The 20325-nt window shown below is 42.2% G+C and overlaps 1 protein-coding gene across 1 annotated transcript in view; it reads right to left on the bottom strand.

The window, feature by feature from the left end:
- Positions 1 to 20325, bottom strand: part of EVI5 (ecotropic viral integration site 5) — a 75916-nt gene that overhangs the window by 15892 nt on the left and 39699 nt on the right. The window contains exons 14-19 of the mRNA XM_053391756.1: positions 19942 to 20076; positions 17158 to 17298; positions 15964 to 16122; positions 14215 to 14361; positions 12451 to 12546; positions 7010 to 7105 (exon numbers count right to left, since the gene is read on the bottom strand). Coding sequence (XP_053247731.1) covers positions 7010 to 7105; positions 12451 to 12546; positions 14215 to 14361; positions 15964 to 16122; positions 17158 to 17298; positions 19942 to 20076 — 774 coding nt within the window. The remainder of the gene's footprint in view (positions 1 to 7009; positions 7106 to 12450; positions 12547 to 14214; positions 14362 to 15963; positions 16123 to 17157; positions 17299 to 19941; positions 20077 to 20325) is intronic.

Here is a 20325-nt window from a genome sequence, read left to right as displayed (position 1 = left end):
GCCTCTATCAGAATCTGTTACCGTTTGCATTAGGTTGTTAGGAGAGAAATATCAGATGGGTTGGAGCATAAGGTGCATGAAGATAGCAAGAATGAGCCTCAAGCTCTGATGCTGGAGAAGAAGAAAGTGCAATCTATCTTTCTTTCTTGCGAAAAACTTCCTATCTGAATAAGCCAAGCAAGTGTTTTTGGTGTGGTTGAAAGTCAATGACACACAACGACGATTGTTTACATGTTATTTAGCTAAAAAGCATCCCCTTCTTATCACAGACCCTACCTGAGCAGTTTTGGGCCCCAGCTTATCTCATCTCCCCTTATGTGACAGCTGCCTGAGAGCAAAAGAAGGCAAGGCAACAAGGGGCCATAAATAGGGGATTCTTTGGGGCTGATTATATGAAATTGTGCTGTGCATATAGGGGCTGGGGTGAGTGCACATGAACCACCCGCAAGAATATTTTTCCCCGGGCTACAGCCGGGAACTACTTTTAAATCACTATTATTGCTTGCACAGGCTAAAGGAGGAAGACTAGACAAGGTATATTGCATGCAGTTACTCTTCTCACAAGAAATGATACTAAGTGTGTGAAATATTAGTAAATATACTTTTATAAATATCAATTAAAAGGTAAAGGTAAAGGGACCCCTGACCATTAGGTCCAGTCATGGCCGACTCTGGAGTTGTGGCGCTCACTTCGCTTTATTGGCCAAGGGAGCCGGCATACAGCTTCTGGGTCATGTGGCCAGCATGACTAAGCCGCTTCTGGCGAACCAGAGCAGTGCACGGAAACGCCGTTTACCTTCCCGCCGGAGCGGTACCTATTTATCTACTTGCACTTTGACGTGCTTTTGAACTGCTAGGTTGGCAGGAGCAGGGACTGAGCAACGGGAGCTCACCCCGTCACGGGGCTTCAAACCGCCAACCTTCTGATCGGCAAGTCCTAGGCTTTGTGGTTTAACCCACAGCGCCACCCACGTCCCATAAATATCAATACCAATATGTAAATAATATTACATAATGTATCCATTTAATTGCAGGAACAAATACTGCGCGCAGTCCATGCAATACTCAATCCTAATTGAGGACATCACAGAATCCAACAATTTTTGAACTGGAAAAATATAGGAGGGGCTGTTTCAGAATAGAAAAGTTTTCAGAACAAGGTATCGGATGGAGCCTCAACTACTTCACCATCTGAAACTGGAGGTTCAATTAATTCTGCAAAAATGCACAATAGCAAACATTTGCTTTTGGCTCTCCCTTCGAAGAGTCGCTCAGCATTATAAATCAGGTATTACTGCCATGAGATTTACAATGCAGAAACTAGCTACTGTTGTTGTACAGGAAAATACTATCAGAAGACGGAAAGGGTCAGAATCTGCATATCGTGGAACTACAGCAGACACAGAAAACTGTACGACACAAACGTATTTTTTTTACACAGTTCCAAAGTTCTTCTTCAACTCTACAACTAGAAGCCACTATTCCTTGCTTCTGGCTCCCAAAGTATTTTGTGGTCTGTTAAGTTTGTGTGAGAAAGGCTATCAGTTCTAATCTTATGCACCACTCTTGTAATCTACATCGCACATTTGTTCCTTGCAACATCCAACAGGAAGCCAAGACAACTGTTTAGGAATACAGAGCATATAAAGAAGCAACAGGAACTCCCCACTCCCCACCCCGCCGGGCAGTTTAGGCAGTTTATAAATCAATCAGTATGAACTGGGAACTAATGCAAGTGAGAGAATATACTCTAACACAGTCAACAGTTTATTTTAGTCCAGACTGGATGAGGCTGTCTAGATATTTGTTCCGCTGACCCCTTCAAGACCCAGTTTGAACTGATGATGGTTCCAATGCACCTTCCTTTCTACGCATGGAACAATAGTGGCAATGAAGCCAATATGCCTGATCTATATGTCAAGCAGGAAGCACAAAAAGCAGGTGCTCCTTTTGTGTATCCCTCCCTTCTTCAGCTTTCTCATAAACAACAACCATTTCAAAGCAGTTGTGGCCTTGCCTTCGTAGAACATAACAGTGGCCAAGAACAGTTGTGCATCGAGTGGAAAGCCATCTTAAGTAGGGTTGCCATATTTCAAAAAGTGAAAATCCAGACACAAAAGTTGTTGAGCTGTTGGGGTGTTTTTTTGTTTTGCAAAATCTTTTAAAAATGAAGTTTCTGAGCTACTTTTTAAATGAAATTCGCCAAAAATCCACACTTCCGACATGGGCTACGTCTGGATTTTCCAGGACATTTCAGAGATTTTCGCCCATACGCTGTTTCTGAAGGCCAAATTCTGGATGTGTAACCCTATCTTAAGAGTAGATGGAAATCATTAGTCAATCTTTTGGGCAAATGTGCCACATGTTTAGTCCAAAACATGAGATAATGGCACTCTAGTCTGCATACACAGGACAGAAAGCCCTCACACACAGGCATCTTATTATTTTGCATCTACTGAATATAACTTTGGAAAGACAAGCAAAAGGGCAGGCCTTATTAAGCCCAAAGACCTTCCCAATTTTTCACAGACACCACCTACAGACACCACCTACTCTACTGGCACCACTGGTATAGTTTCGCTACCAATTATTTAGCAGAGACTATTTCATGATCTGGGGCATTCACGTGGTGCCTTATTTTGCTAACTTTTAGGTGCAAAATTGATAATTCACTTGGTCTTCCTAAGAACTTCCATTTAGGTCAACTCCATCCAGACACATGATTTAGTTATCTATAATTACTTTTAAAGGTTTATGTATTGTATTGTATCCTTTGCTTTTAATGATGATGCTTTTATATATATTTATTTTTTATTGTTTTGTGGATTTTAGCCGTGCTTTATAACTTTATTTATCGACCACTTAGGACTTTTTGGGTCAGCAGTTTATAAATAAATAAATGCTCTACCTGCTGTATACTGCTGGTTTTTAAACATTGTTGTAACTCTTGTATACAAACATTTCAATTTCTTCTTTTGTTTTTTTTTTAAAAAAAATTGTTAGGTGCCTTGGGAAAATTTTAATGGAAGGCTGGATAAAATGTTTTAAATGAACCCCCACCCCAAACAATTTTTGCTTATAGTGAAGATTTTTGTGAAGACCTGTCCAAAAGTGAAGGGATGAAGAACACAAGAGAGAAGTGGCTTCAAAAATAGGATTGGGAAGGTGAAAAGTTAGGTTAGTAGTTGTATGGAGTGGGAGGGGAAGCTTGGGGTGTGTGTGTGTTAATGTGACTTGTTAAGCAGAGCACCTCATAATAATATAAATACACATTAGGGCAGATCTTCAACAGGTAAAACTTTGATGTATCCTATTTATAGCAGCTTAAAATATAAACAGGACCAGATTTTTTGGGTTTTTTTCAAGATCAGGAGTACTATACATTGATTTGTCTTTCAAACTTGAAAATTGCAGGCATGCACACTAAAGTAACTTCTATTTCTTTCCCATGTTTTGCTGAGTCATCTGTGAATGTCTCCCTCATTCAGTTGGCCAAAAGGTTGTGGTCGCATTGTGTATGCCACAACTTTAAAAGGAAGATTAGCTTACAAGGTCAACCATAGCATGCCTATGAATGTTTAGAGAAGCAAAATGAGAGGGACCATTAATCGTTTGGAGGGCAATTTTTTTTTTTATTTGCATTTATTGAGTATAGAGTTGTGTAAGATACACACTACAAGTCAGAGTGCGATTCTGAGGAAATTCCTGCTTCAATATTTTTTAAAAATATATTAAATTAAATTACATCCCTTTGAAGTTGTGACATTTCGTTGTCTCAGGGGAACAATGCCATGTTTGGGATGGAATGCTCAGTAAAACTCATAACTGCCCTCATCCATCTGCCTAGGATGTCTTCTCTAGCTCTCCCTCTGGGTTTTGAGACTTCAAAAGACCATCTATAAATTTTACCTCTTTACAAAAGTCAGGTCTGAAATTCTTGGAATCCCAAAATTGCATTAAGATTCAATATAAGGTGTTTATGTAACGCAGAAAAATGTGTGTTGTCATCCTGAAGTGCTGAACAACTCCAAAAGAGAAAATAAAAGTGAAGTGTAAACATTAGCAGGTCCTAATTTTCCACAGAGTATCACAGAAGCAGAGTATTAATTTGACGAAAGAGCTGCGTTCCTAGGCTTGTTTATCTGGGAATAAACCACACTGTACAATGGGACACGGCCACTATTCTTCCTTATTCTCAAACTACTCTTCAATTATTAGGAGGTTTTTTAAAAAAATTAAATAGTCTGCAAAAGAATAGAATTATAGGATGTAGGCTGCAATTCTTATGCAGTGGTACCTCGGGTTACAAATGCTTTGGGTTACAGACTCCGCTAACCAGGAAATAGTACCTCGGGTTACAAACTTTGCCCCAGGATGAGAACGGAAATCGCGCGGCTGCGGCACAGTGGCAGTGGGAGGCCCCATTGGCGAAAGAGCGCCTCAGGTTAAGAATGGTTTCAGGTTAAGAATGGACCTCCGGAACGAATTAAGTTTGTAACCCGATGTTGTTGTTGTTTAGTCGTTTAGTTGTGTCCGACTCTTCGTGACCCCATGGACCAGAGCACGCCAGGCACCTCTGTCCTCCACTACCTCCCGCAGTTTGGTCAAACTCATGCTGGTAACCTCGAAAACACTATCCAACCATCTCGTCCTCTGTCGCCCCCTTCTCCTTGTGCCCTCCATCTTTCCCAGCATCAGTGTCTTCTCCAGGGAGTCTTCTCTTCTCATGAGGTGGCCAAAGTATTGGAGCCTCAGCTTCACGATCTGTCCTTCCAGTGAGCACTCAGGGCTGATTTCCTTAAGAATGGATGCATTTGATCTTCTTGCAGTCCATGGGACTCTCAAGAGTCTTCTCCAGCACCATAATTCAAAAGCATCAATTCTTTGGCGATCAGCCTTCTTTATGGTCCAGCTCTCACTTTTGTATACATTTGGAAATACCTCACCCCCACAGCCCAAATCGCTTTCCTTTTTTCCCCCCAAATACTTTTTATTGCTTTTTTGTAACAACAACAAATAAAACAAATACTCTTACATTCAAAAATTTGTATGTCTTCTTATTTACCCTGCGCCTTATTGCGCCCGGACTTCCTTCCATCCCTTCAACGGTTTTCATGTCTCAAATCTTTTCTTACAGTTTCTTATTTACACTGCATCCACATCACAAGATTTACATTAATCCTGCTACAGTTTTTAAATTCTTACAATTACTCCGTATATATTCAACAAATTTACTCCAATCCTTTTTGAACTTTGCTTCTTTTTGGCTCCAAATCTTATAGGTCAATTTCTCCAATTCTATGTATTCAAACATTTTTGTTAGCCACTCCATTAAAGTTGGGATTTCTTGGGATTTCCATTTCTGAGCCACTAAGATTCTAGCGGCGGTCGTTGCGTACATGAATAGTTTGTAATTTCCCTTTTTTAATTCATCCCCTGTTATCCCTAGCAAAACTGCTTCTGGTTTCTTTGGGAAAGTGTATTTAAATAGTTTTTTCATTTCGTTATATATCATGTCCCAATATTTTTTCCTTTTTTCACATGTCCACCATGTGAAAAAATTCACTGTCTTTTGTTTTACAAAATTTTACAAATTGCTTTCCAAGCAGGTACTGGACTGCAAACACTTGCTTGAACTCGCACATAAAATAAGCTCTTAACCTGCAACTCCCAGTATTAGAATGGGCGTCTGGGATATGGATCCCATTCACAGCAGGGCAGGGTAGTTAGACTGCATCCTTACATGGATGCAAATTCATTTCAGATGCATATCTGAATCTTTACTGTATGTCCACAGTTCCGATTCCACCAGCAAGTGATATGCACCTGTAGGCTGTTTGTATGCACAGATGTCCTTAGCTGGATTGGAGTATAAATGTTTAATGCAAGATGGTTGGATATTGATTTCTCAAGTGAGTTTAACGATTGTTAAAGGTGCTGTTGATAAAAAGGCAAAGCAGGAATTCTGCTATAATCTCAAGTGAGATGGGCCGTACAGAAGTCCCAGGCACCTCTGAATGATTGCTGATTTGTACGATTATTCATACACATCAGCGACAAAGCTGCATCTCCCAGCTGCTTCTGTTGAAATCTACTATGTTCATGTTTTGGACAACGTGTACTGCTGCTACATTTTAGGTAAAGGTGAAGGTACCCCTGCCCGTACGGGCCAGTCTTGACAGACTCTAGGGTTGTGCGCCCATCTCACTTAAGAGGCCGGGGGCCAGCGCTGTCCGGAGACACTTCCAGGTCACGTGGCCAGCGTGACATCGCTGCTCTGGCGAGCCAGCGCAGCACACGGAACGCCGTTTACCTTCCCGCTAGTAAGCGGTCCCTATTTATCTACTTGCACCCGGGGGTGCTTTCGAACTGCTAGGTTGGCAGGCGCTGGGACTGAGCAATGGGAGCGCACCCCGCCACGGGGATTCGAACCGCCGACCTTTCGATCAGCAAGCCCTAGGCGCTGAGGCTTTTACCCACAGCGCCACCCGCGTCCCTTGCTACATTTTAGAACAGTGAGATTTTCACACAAAATGTATCATTTGTACAAGTATATCACGTTTCTTGATGGCAGAAAGGAAAGAATACAGATAGATGAACATTCACGTTAAGAGTGGAAATGCATAAAAAATTAGGACTGAAATAGTAAAGTCATTAAAAAACTAAAAGCTGTTTTATTTTCAATGCAAGAACTCATGGAAATTTATTTCACATACAGGCAACTGCCTCTTAAGATGAAAAATCTAAATAAATCAAATGTTACTGGACTATTACACCTCTAACGCACATAATTCTTACAATTCATAATTCTTAATTCAGTTGGGTTAGATGTTCCAAAACATTGTCAGATTATGGATGTTACTAAGTCATGAGGAATCATTAAATGAAGAATGTTAAAAACACTGAAACAGTAATTACCTACGATCAGCAAAAAAGCCCCACATAAACCAAGTGGTTCAAGATAACTAAAAGAAACAAAAGTGAGCAAAAATTATAATCTCTGGCTTACCTCATGATTGAGCTCTGCTATCTGATCTTTCAGTTCTCGGATATACTGACTTGAGTCGGAATTATTAAGCTGTCCTTGAAATTTCCCTTCTTCTTTCTGTTCCAGAAAAGATGTAAAAAAAAAAAAAAGGTTGATCAGGTAATACTATATTCCCTTTTATACTATTTCAGAAAGGTGGATTCAGAAGATAACATCATACTTAGAATACACCACTGAAATCAATGAATTAAGTTATAGATTTCCACAGATCTGCTCCAAGTATGACTTACTGGATACCACCCAGAGCTTTCCAGGTTTATATAATGTACTGCATTACCTTTGTTTTCTTTATTATTAAAAAAACCCCATGCTTATAACTACATTAAAAAAAACAGAATTTAAACAGAATACGAACATGCATTCTATTTCAGAAATAATAATACTACCCTTCACCCGCAGAACTCAGGGCAGTTCACAAAAAAACTATATAAAAGCACAAAATACATGATAAAAACAGGAACAAAAAAACAAACCAACTAATATCCCCAGCCACCTCCCATAAACACATTTAAAAGGAGTAGAAAGTAAAATTAAAGTAAAAAGGTAGCGGTTGGGAGAAAGAATCTATTTCAAAACCTTTTAACAATAGAATAGTAATTAATTATTCTCATCAAACCTGACTCCAACACAGCGAAAAAACACAATGTATTTTAATTAGCCCCAAATCTGTGGGATAACCAGCCTCATATAACCAACATGCTTTATTTAATGCCATATAAACCTTAAAATTTTTCCGACTCCTTTTCATATTTAGGAAGTAATTTATACTTTCCTGAAATATAGCAATGATAATAATTTATTATTTATACGCTGCCCATCTGACTGGGTTACATTATTAGTGTACATAGAATCAGAGTTGGGAGGGATCCTGAGGGTCATCTAGTCCAACCCCCTGCAATGCAGGAATCTCGGCTAAAGCATCCATGACAGGTGGCCATCCAACCTCTGCTTAAAAACCTCCAAGGAAGGAGACTCCACCACCTCTCGTGGGAGTCTGTTCCACTGCTGAACAGCTCTTACTGTCAGAAAGTTTTCCCGAATGTTTAGTCGCAATCTCCTTTCAGCTTGAAGCCTAAACATACCCAGTTCCTTCAAGCACTCCCCATAAGGCTTAGTTTCCAGACCCTTGATCATCTTGGTTGCCCTCCTCTGCACACGTTCCAGCTTGTCAACATCCTTCTTAAATTGTGGTGCCCAGAACTGGACACAGTATTCCAGGTGTGCTCTGGCCACTGCAGAATAGAGTGGAATATCAACTACCTTTCACTCAGAGTAGATCCATTGAAATCAATGGCCACAACTCCGATATGCAATAGGTTTTGAAACCAAGCACGCTGATCCCTCAGGATAAGTCTGGTTTGTTAATCAAAATGTGATTTTTAGAAAGTGCACAAATACTTAATTGTATGCTTCTGTTTTTGGTAGCCACAGAAGCCACAGAAAGGAGAGATTCTATATAGGTTTAGCAGGGGGGGGGGGGAACCCTGCTTGCCAAAGGCTTGGCCATGAGAGATGGGGAATTCTGACTTCTTCTGAAAGCTTGGTGGCACATGAATCATGCTCACCTTTGGGGAAAACAGACATACTCTTATTTCATATCTAACTAATCGGATTATCCATAGTTAAGTGCGGAAAAATGGATTGTGGAAGTTAAGCTATCTTGCAGCCTTTTCTCAGTTTGGTCTGCTTTATGAACTTTTGCTATTACATGGTGATGACATTTTACACTGAACACATAAATTAAGTTTATTCATTAGGGCAGTTGTGGGGGACGCATGGCCTTTTGGTGACTGGGATGATTCATTTTAGGTTTTCAGAAAACGCATCACACTGCTGAAGAGTACAACAAGAGTTTCCTGTAATTGCAAAAATAGAAATTCTCTCTTTAGAACTCTGCAAGTCCTGGATATTAAAGAAAGGTGCTATAAGATATAAAGACAGGCTTCTTCCCATGAAAGGTAAGAGTTTACTGTTGGGTCGGTGCCTTTAGTTTTTCCTTAAAAGTGAATGCTGGAGGCCACAGATAAATTTGTTCTGCAGAACATGCTAAACCTAAACACTGACAAACAGAAGCAACAGCAGATTTCTTGTGTGAAGTTTAACTTTTTGTACTTTAAAAAGCATGAAAAAACATATTAACAGATTATACACACACACACACACACACACACACACACACACACACACACTTTTGACTACCGGTAATTTATATATGTAAAAGAAGAAGAAGATTGAGATCCTGGTATCAGTGTAAATGCTCTCAATTAAATCCTCTTAATTTGGGGTTCAAAAAAATAGGGTCTTGTCTTATGCTTGGGGGTGTCTTATACATGGAAAAATATGGTAGTATTTTAAAATATGAAAGTATTCAAATTACTGTAGATCAGCGTTTCCCAAACTTGGGTCTCCAGTTGTTGTTAGACTACAACTCCCATCATCCCTAGCTAGCAGGACCAGCAGTCAGGGATGATGGGAATTGTAGTCCAAAAACAGCTGGAGACCCAAGTTCAGAAAATACTGCCAGAGATGGACATGTTAGTTGTATCCACATAAAGCATAAATTAAACCCTCACCTCTGTTTTGCTTGGGATTTCTTTTTTTTGGGGGGGGGGGAGAACCCAACACTTTTAGCTAATCCCCCCGACAACCTCTCCAAACTGTGATTTAAATTAGGGAACTTGACTGTAATTTCCGTAGTAATGTGGGTGTAGCGATACTAGGGTCACTTTAGATGTTTAATGCCAACGTGTCTTACACTTACACCTAAACTCTTCACAGAAAGCTGTATGCTTTAAGGTAATTGCTATGACCCAGCTCTGACCCTGAAAGTGGAACTCCTAGATTCTCAAATGAGTAAAACTACTTTGAAGAAGAAATGTATCTAATACAATTATTTTTCCATTGCATCTTTCGTATGCCTCCCAAACAAGAAGTTAGCTAGCAGTTTGTGTTTTCAATTGCAATCTTTTTATCGTGTGTGCATATATGTTCATTGCACACAGTTTTGCCTTTAAAAAAAATGTAGTATATAAGTATTTTTTTATTATTATAAACAAGTGAATAAATCTGGAACAGTTTTAAGAAAGAGCTATGAACTATAGGCTTCTGAGCAGCAGGCACACTGCACATAAAATACAGTGGTACCTCAGGTTACATACGCTTCAGGTTACAGACTCTGCTAACGCAGAAATAGTGCTTCAGGTTAAGAACTTTGCTTCAGGATGAGAACAGAAATTGTGCTCCGGTGGCGCGGCGGCAACAGGAGGCCCCATAAGCTAAAGTGGTGCTTCAGGTTAAGAACAGTTTCAGGTTAAGAACAGACCTCCGGAACGAATTAAGTACTTAACCCGAGGTACCACTGTACTTTGCTGCAATTTTATAAGACTTGAAGTAGTGTATCACTGAAGGGATTTGAGTTCCTTATGCTTAGGTACAAGCAGCAATTAGATTTTGGCAGGGTAGGAAGTGGCCGCCAGGATTTTGGTTTCAGAATCTTCACAGAAGTTTGACTTAAAAGGAAAGCTCTGTGGCTTCCTCAGAGAAATTGTTTTGAGGCAAGTCAATGCTATACTCGCAACATTATAATTATTGTTAATAATCAAATTAAGTGCTGTGTTTTAAGACACAGTTTAGCAATGTCTTCTCAGTGCAATAAAGTGCAATAAAGGACCCCTGGGCGGCTAAGTCGAGTCAAAGGTGACTATGGGGTTGCGGCGCTCATCTCATTTTCAGGCTGAGGGAGCTGACGTTTGTTCACAGACAGCTTTCTGGGTCATGTGGCCAGCATGACTAAACCGCTTCTGGCACAATGGAACACCGTGATGCAAGCCAGAGTGCACGGAAACACCCTTTACCTTCCCGCCACAGCGGTACCTATTTCTCTTCTTGCACTGGTATGCTTTTGAACTGCTAGGTTGGCAGAAGCTGGGACAGAGCAATGGGAGCTCAGTCCGACGCGGGGATTCAAACCGCTGACCTTCTGATCGGCAAGCCCAAGAGGCTCAGTGGTTTAGACTATAGCGCCACCCATGTCCCAAGTGTATGTCTCAATAGGCCCTGCCCACTTCGTGTACATTGTCATGCTTAGACTGGACAGCAAGTCTTCCCACCCCAGCAGCTAAAGAACTACAGTGATACCTTGGGTTAAGAACTTAATTTGTTCCAGAGGTCCATTCTTAACCTGAAACTGTTCTTAACCTGAGGCACCACTTTAGCTAATGGGGCCCTCTCGCTGCCGCCGCGTGATTTCTGTTCTCATCCTGAAGCAAAGTTCTTAACCCAAGGTAATATTTCTGGGTTAGCATAGTCTGTAACTTGAAGCGTCTGTAACCCGAGGTACCACTGTACATCAGAACTGTTGTGTATGTACAGTCCCAAGGCTATGTTTAACACATATACCTATATGCAAGTCCACTCACTTCTGCCTGCTTTTGACTACTGAGCCATCAGTCAAGTGTCTTAACAGAGACCACTGAAAAGCACTTCTCTGTGGTAGTATTCCAAGTGGTCGGTGAATCAGTGTGGCGTAGCATGGTTAGAACATAAGACTAGGACCTGGGACACTGAGGTTCAAATCTCCACATAAGCTGGCTAGGTGACTTTGGGAGAGTCACCCTCTTCTCTCAGCTTAATGTACCTGGCAGGGTGGTTACCAGGAGAAGGAAAACCGTGTGCATTTTGGAAGAAACGAAGTAAATAAAAATAAAATATATTATACTTTTTTATTTTTAAAAAAGCAGAATTCAAGTTGTAGGGTAGGAGTGAACAATGATTACAAGGCTCCTTTGGGCAGGGTATCAATTTAATAATAAATAAATAATATCAGCATAAAAAAGGTAAAGGGACACCTGACCATTAGGTCCAGTCGCGGACAACTCTGGGGTTGCGACACTCATCTCGCTTTATTGGCCGAGGGAGCCAGCGTACAGCTTCCGGGTCATGTGGCCAACATGACTAAGCCGCTTCTGGCGAACCAGAGCAGCACATGGAAACGCTGTTTACCTTCCCGCTGGAGCGGTACCTATTTATCTACTTGCACTTTGATGTGCTTTTGAACTGCTAGGTGGTAAGGAGCAGGAACCAAGCAACGGTAGCTCACCCTGTTGCGGGGATTCGAACCACCAACCTTCTGATCGGCAAGCCCTAGGCTCTGTGGTTCAACCCACAGTGCCACCCACGTCCCTCAATATCTAAAGGGGAGCTCACACATAAGGGTAATGGAACCCTGTCGCCAATTTCGTAAACGAGTGTAAAGGGCAGGCAGAATTATGTCTACACTGAGAGGAAATGTTAAAAAGTTACTCAACGTGTGTCAAACTGAAGGGGAAAAGAGTGAAAACACAAAGCGGTAGGAAGTGAAAAAACAAAACAAAGGGAACAAAGGGAACAGTTTACATTCTTACTTGGATTTCTAGTTCTGCAATATGTTGCTGGAGTTCTGCCACAGCTGCTATGCTATCTGCCTCTCGGAGCCTTACAGCCATGACTTCTTCTTTATTCTAGGAATAACAGGGGTGAGGAGGGAATAAAAAAGGTCAGAAATAATAATAATAATAATAATAATAATAATAATAATAATAATAATAATAATTATTATTTATTATTTGTACCCCGCCCATCTGGCTGGGTTTCCCCAGCCACTCTGGGCGGCTTCCAACAAAGATGAAAAATACACTAAAATGTCACATATTAAAAACTTCCCTGAACAGGGCTGCCTTCAGATGTCTTCTGAATGTCAGGTAGATGTTTATCGCTTTGACATCTGATGGGAGGGCGGGCGCCACTACCGAAAAGGCCCTCTGCCTGGTTCCCTGTAACTTGGCCTCTCGCAGTGAGGGAACCGCCAGAGGGCCCTCGGAGCTGGACCTCAGTGTCCGGGCAGAATGATGGGGGAGGAGACGCTCCTTCAGATATACTGGACCGAGGCCGTTTAGGGCTTTAAAGGTCAGCACCAACACTTTGAATTGTGCTCGGAAACGTACTGGGAGCCAATGTAGGTCTTTCAAGACCGGTGTTATATGGTCTCGGCGGCCGCTCCCAGTCACCAGTCTAGCTGCCGTGTTATGGATTCCAAAAGTGATTCCAAGTAAGTTACGGGTAGCAAGCTGACTCACATTTCAAGAAAAACTGATTTGAGCCAGAAGTATCATTTTGCTCTAAATTCATTCAACAAGCTACTTCAAGAGACTGACTGACCACACTATCAAAATAAATACAACAATATTAATGATTTATTGCTGTTGCGGACTCTCCTCCCCCAAGATCCCCCCCCCTTTAAAACAATTTGACCTGTGAGGTTTTAGTAAGCAAGGATAGTCAGTCTGTGAATACAAGGATATATAAAACATTTTTGAATGATGCTGCTCTATCGCCAAGGAGAATGTGCAACTGAAGGCAGCCTCTAAAGTTACATTTGCCATTGCAGTTCTCTTTCCGGCATTCAAAACATAAGAAAATTTAATGCATGCTGAAGATACACCCTGCTCTGCACTTCTGCAGTCTGAAGTAGTAAAATCCAGTCTGTCCCCTACATGTTACATTTCTGCTTTTCCCATGTGTGTGAGGGTACATGCACAAGAAGCACAATAAAAAGGGACAAATAATTAAAAACAGGAAATGAACTGTACAATGCAGAATCTCATCCTGTCTTCAGAGGCACATCCTCGACATAAACAGGCATCCAATTAGCATTTGCTTAGCACTCAAGGTATATTATAAAACTGTACATTAGACCCAGTTGTGGCAGATGAATATACACACTCCCAGAAAGTCCCCTTACAAACGGTGCACGATTAAAATGGAAGGCGAAGACTAGCTTTAGGATGATAAATGGTGTCAGAAATCATCAACTGTCCTTAGATTTTTGCCTATGGCACCTCTGCTGACAATGGATTCTGTAATCCATCAAAACACTGAAATTGAACTGAAGAACTTGCATTTTACAAATATGAGGCAAACACCCAGAGTACAGAAATACACAACTCTCTTAATCATAAAGTGAAAGGGTTTTAAAATTCAAACGTGATGTCAGCTTGTTTAATACAATTCTGTAATATAAATCAAATATCCATCCTAGGAAAGCTTGCAGGTAGAATTTGCTAGTTCTCCGAGATATCTTGGTTTTAAAGTGCACAGATAGTGTTCACTGCATTTCTGTTTTGGGTTACCTTGCATTCAATCTCTGCCTGCTTTCGCTTTGATTCGGTCAGCTGAGCCAGAAGTCCTTTGTTTTGAGCAGACAGATCCTGGACCTTCCCTTGCAAACTGGAAATCTCTTGTTCCGCCCTCCGCAAATGGTTGCTATTTATCTGGTTCTGATGTTTAGGAGCGATAACAAGGGGGAGAAAGAGGGTTACGTTAGCCTTGACCTCGGTCTTCTTATACATTTGCAGTAGTAAATATGTGAAAGCTAGTGCAAACCTAAGGGTTGTAACTTCCACTAGCAAAGCAAGACAATGATCATTTACTTGCTTCTGCAACGGTTTGGTCAGTCCCAATCTATTAACTGTGAAAAAACTTTTTTTGGGGGGGGGACTATAATTAATCAGTAACAGTGAATTAATTGAGGGAAAGGGTCAGAATTGATGGAAAGTTAATTCCAACAACAACAAGAAGAAAAGATAGACACCAAGGGGGGAAAACAGACTCACTCGCACAGAGGAAAAACCTCAAAAAAACCCCCACAAAAAAACAGGATTCACTACAAAACAGAAACAACAATCACACAAATAAACCAGAAACAGTCAGAAGAGCACCAGTGGAAAGAAAGGTCTACTTCAAGGAAGGCAGAGGAAAAAACCCAACTGTTACTCTTAGGGAGGAGCAACTTAGAAGTTTCTCTAAGCGTTGGTGTTTTTTCCCAGCTTTCAGGCGAGTGGAGGATAACAATCGCCATCGGGTGGTGTACTAGTACCCACTCAAGAACGAAAAGTTACACTTAGCAGTATTTTTTATGTACTTGTTTTGTGTGTGTGCTGCTTATATGAATGTGCTGCTTATTCAAAACAAGATACTTGTACTCAACATTAAGGGCTTACACACATCTCTCTTATGACACATATTGCACATGTGATCAGATAGAACAATTGCACCCCCTACAGGCTGAAAGTATTGTGGAAACCGGTGACTTTTTGCTGCATAACAGATAAAATAATATTAAATAGATTGGTGCCATCACGGATGGGTTTTTAGTTTCGGTTTATTAACATGCTACACAGTTATTTTTACTGATGGAGGCTGCTCAATCGTTTTAACAGCTGCTTCTTGATGTTGTTCTCTGCTACTTTAATTTAGTTTTTATATTTTGCCTTATGGTTATTCGCTACCTTTTATATGGAAGATATGAATGTCTTAGATAGCGCTTTTGTTGCCAGAGAGCATATATTGGCAGGAGAAGCTGGATCAAAACACAGTTTCACGCCAACTAAACATATTGCCTAAGAATCCACATATTTCCACCCACTAATCAATTTTTTAGACCAGTTTAGGTATGATACAAGTGTCGGTCTATTTAGGCCGACCTCACTATATTCTAAGTGACTTCAAAAGTGGCGCCACATTTTCAAGATTGGACAAACTCCACACACTATTATTACAGGTTAGAAAGTACAATAGTATCATTGAAGAATTCTCTTCTCTACTGGTCATTACCAGCATCCTTCAGACATTATTAGCACTTCGAACTTATACACTGGATCTGAATAAGATCTACTCAAAGTAAACCTATTGAAATTAATAGACCCAAGTTAGTCATGTCCATTAATTTCACTGAGTCTGCTCTCAATGGACAGAGCTCTATACTTCCCAGTTCCAAACCCAACATACTACGTTTAGATATGCAAGTGGTTTTCATACTTAGGAAATTATTTCCATGCAATACCTGACATTCAGATTCCTCTAGGTGAAGATGCCCTTACCTGTGTTTCCATTTCCATCATCCTTTGCTTCACTTCTTTCAGCTCGGCTTGTGTTTCTGCTTCTCGGAGCCTGACGGTCATGAGTTCATCTTGCAATTCATTTACAGCGTTCTTTTTAGGGGGGTCTTTCCACCTCCCAGTAGTGCGAACTAGATGGCGCTAAAAACATTGCTATGTTTTAACAAAATCCCCAACTTGCATTAAAATAAAAAATAAATCTTCAACTGGCATAAGGATGCAGGAGAATTCATTCAACTTGAGTAACCAAAAACAGGAAAAATATGGAACATGGCGATTAAAACAGCAAATTTTCAGCAGCCGAGCACTAAACTGTACATATACTCATAAGGACAAAAAGGCACATCAATATCTTGAATGTTTTTGTTAATGATTTTAAAAATTCCCCAGCCGTTGAAATACTTACGGTCTCCTCATATTTTCTCACTCCTAAATAAGGTTTAAATTGCTTAAGACAGCATTATTTGAAATCCTTGGCAACTGATCACTAAAAGCTACTCTAAGATTATGACGTATAGTTGCTTGGGCATTACTCTCATTGAACTACTCAGTGGAAGTTAAAGGTTAAGGTAAAGGGACGCCTGACCATTAGGTCCAGTCATGATCAACTCTGGGGTTGCAGCGCTCATCTCGCCAACATGCTCTGGCGAACCAGAGCAGCGCATGGAAATGCTGTTTACCTTCCCACCGGAGTGGTACCTATTTATCTACTTGCACTTTGATGTGCTTTGAAACTGCTAGGTTGGCAGGAGCAGGGACCAAACAACGGGAGCTCACTCCATCGTGGGGACTCGAACCGCCGACCTTCCGATTGGCAAGCCCTAGGCTCAGTGGTTTAGACCACAGTGCCACCCTCGTCCCTCCAGTGGCAGTTACTTCTGAGTAAATAAGCTTCAAGACATTCTGCTAACACAGAAAACTGCATATTTCGCAGAAAGTTTATAGCTATCTCAGCTGCTGAGGCAAATATAAAAACCTGCATTTGCTAAACAGGGGATCAAAATGAATGGCAGGGGCTCTCTGCAACTAGGACTCATTCACTTGCTGCCTCTTCTCATGATCCCCAGCCTCTTCAAACATCCCTCTTGTACACTAGCTCTCTGTAAGTCCAGTTTACACAATGCATTGTTGAATCAACTTTAGCCCTAGGTCTTAGGGCTAGGTCTATAGCCTTACCTGCCAGTGTTCCTCCAAATCTTTAACTTGTTGTCTAAGTTCTTTTAGACCCATCAGAGCTTCTGCTTCTCTTAGTTTCACTGCAATCAATTCTTCTTGAAGTCTAGCAATATTGTTCTCATCAGGGAAGGAGCTGTTCCTCTGCAAACAAAGCAAGCTCTTAAGAAACCGAGAGTACAGTGGTGCCTCGCAAGACGAACGCCTCGCAAAACGAAAAACTCGCAAGACGAAAGAGTTTTCCGTTTTGGAGGTGCTTCGCAAAACGAATTTCCCTATGGGCTTGCTTCGCAAGAAGAAAGCCCATAGGGAAATCTCCGCCGGCCTTCAGAAGAGGTCCTGGACCTCTTCTGAAGGCCGGCGGGGGGCCAAAGTCTTTGCTCCCCCCCGCCTGCCTTCCCGGGATAGCGGAGAAGCGCAGCACGTTTCTCCGCTATCCCGACGGCTTTTGAAGGCAGGCGGGGGGGGGGGAGCAAAGACTTTGGCCCCCCGCCGGCCTTCAGAAGAGGTCCTGGACCTCTTCTGAAGGCCGGTGGGGGGCAAAAGTCTTTGCTCCCCCCGCCTGCCTTCCCGGGACAGCGGAGACTTCTCCGCTGTCCCGGGCGATCTGAAAATGCTGGCGGGCGGCAGTGAACGCTGCGCTGCTGCCCGCCAGCATTTTAAAAGCCCCCGGGACAACGGAGACTTCTCCGCTGCCCCGGGGCGATCTGAAAATGCTGGCGGGCGGGAGCAAAGGCTTAGCTGCCGCCCGCCAGCATTTTAAAAGCCCCCGGGACAACGGAGACTTCTCCGCTGCCCCGGGGCGATCTGAAACTGCTGGCGGGAGGCAGCGAACGCTGCGCTGCCGCCCGCCAGCATTTTAAAAGCCCCCAGGACAGCTTTTAAAATGCTGGCAGTCGGGAGGAAAGCCCTCCTGTCCCCGGAGCTTGCGGGGTGGGAGGTGGGAAGAAGGGCTTTTCTTCCCACCACTAGCCTTCAGAACAGCCTTCTGAAGGCTGGCGGTGGGAAGAAAAGCCCTTGTCCCCCCCCCCCCCCAGCCTTCAGAAGAGGTCGGGGGACAGACTGTCCCCGGACCTGGTCTGAAGGCGGTTTCCATAGGAACGCATTGATTGATTTTCAATGCATTCCTATGGGAAACCGTGCTTCGCAAGACGAAAAACTCGCAAGAAGAAAAAACTTGCGGAACGAATTAATTTCGTCTTGCGAGGCACCACTGTATAAGGCAGGCTATTTGCATTAAACGATACGTGACGTAAGGGAAAGAAACTCAAGGGTCATCTAGCTCAAACCTCTTGCAACTGCGTAATACTTTTTGAGGTGGCATTTCAGAAATACAAAGCACAGAAAGAACCCCCCAAACTTGAAGGACATTAAAATCTTCACAAATGAAAATGCATTGGATCAATGGGCTTAAAGTTTCAGTGAAACAAAACTCTCTATCTTGAGCAGGATCATTATATAAGGGAAGGGGACCTGCTAGCCTATTAGTTAGTTAGTTCATAAAATTTATACACTGCTTGATTGTAAAAAAATAAAAGTAAAAACTCAAAGCAGTTTACAAAAAGATAAAACAATAAAAACCAAGGGGGGTGGGGAATACAAACCTACTCTAAGACATACAAAATTTAAATCATTAAAATGGGTTAAAGTTATTTCAACTTTCTAAGCAACTAGGTAAGGTAAAGGTAAAGGGACCCCTGACCATTAGGTCCTCCAGTGGTGACCGACTCTGGGGTTGTGGCGCTCATCTCGCTTTATTGGCCGAGGGAGCCGACGTAAAGCTTCCGGGTCATGTGGCCAGCATGACTAAGCCGCTTCTGGCGAACCAGAGCAGGACACCAGAGCAGCCGTTTACCTTCCCGCCAGAGTGGTACCTATTTTATCTACTTGCACTTTGATGTGCTTTTGAAATGCTAGGTTGGCAGGAGCAGGGACCGAGCAACGGGAGCTCACCCCGTCGCGGGGATTCAAACCGCCGACCTTCTGATCGGCAAGTCCTAGGCTCTGTGGTTTAACCCAAAGCGCCACCCACGTCCCATCTACCATCTAGGTAGGTTTGTCTAAACAATAACATTTTTTGCATGCCTTGAAAAGAGTAAAGCGAACTCGCCTGATTGATCTCAATAGGCAGGGAGTTCCGAAGGGCAGGTGCTGCCACACAAAACGACCCGCGGTCTTACAAAAGCAGAACAGTTTTATGTGCCAATTCTGCCGAATGAAGCAGCCAAGTGGGCCCATGTGGGGTAAGGCAATCTTGTTGCTAAGGGCTTTAGATACTAATAGCAGGCCTTTGGTTGATCTGATTTACATCCTATGCCCTTTTAAAATGTTTTTTTGGGGGGGCTATTGGGTTGTTTTTTTATTTTTATTAGGTATTTTGTGGTTTTATATCTTGATTTTATTCTGTGAACTGCCCTGAGACCCCCGGAGTATAGGACGGTATATAAATTCAATGAACAACACCACCACTTTAAACTTGGCCCGGTAGCAGCACGCAAGAATTCAATATGGATAAAACAGGCAGGCAGAACGATAGACCAAGCTAAAAGTAGCTTGCCTGAAGTTTAAAGAGAGAACCTATCTAGGGAGAGTTCCTAAAAGTGGGAGCTTCAATAGAAAAAGCCTCGTCTTGTGCCCCAAACAACTGTGCTTCTGAGTAGGACACACGCCCTCCCCATGCTAAATGTAGTTGTGCCAAAAGGGACCGACGTTTTACGGAATGTTATGTTAAATTCCCAGGACTCGTGAAACGGTTTCACTCTGCAAAGCATTCTGGTTTGGACTTGCCTTTTCCATCTCAAGAACCTTGTCTTGCATTTCCTTCAAGGCACAGTGGGATTCTGCTTCGCTCAGCCTTGCTTGCACCAACTCTTTCTCCAGCTGCAGGACGAAGTCTTCACTATAGCGGGAGCTGCACTTTTGCTATACGGAGGGAGTAAGTTCAGCATTAAATGTGAGGAAGCAGTGAAAGTGTGCTCAGAAAGCAAGAGGATGCAATGGGGGGGGGGGCTGCTGCCGTGAACTATGAAGGCTTTCCCCCCTCAGGTATTTCCATTCAGACTTACACACAGACAAAGTTTATTTCCACTAGGTAGCAGACACTAAAACCCTGCTAACTTAGGAACCAGTCCTATTTTACAGTGATTTTTATAATACCCCAAACCTGAAGTT

The sequence above is a fragment of the Podarcis raffonei genome, chromosome 6 (genome assembly GCF_027172205.1).
Source record: "Podarcis raffonei isolate rPodRaf1 chromosome 6, rPodRaf1.pri, whole genome shotgun sequence".
Lineage (NCBI taxonomy): Eukaryota > Metazoa > Chordata > Lepidosauria > Squamata > Lacertidae > Podarcis > Podarcis raffonei.
Note: the sequence above shows the minus strand (reverse complement) of the source record. Positions and strands in the feature narration are given on the sequence as shown.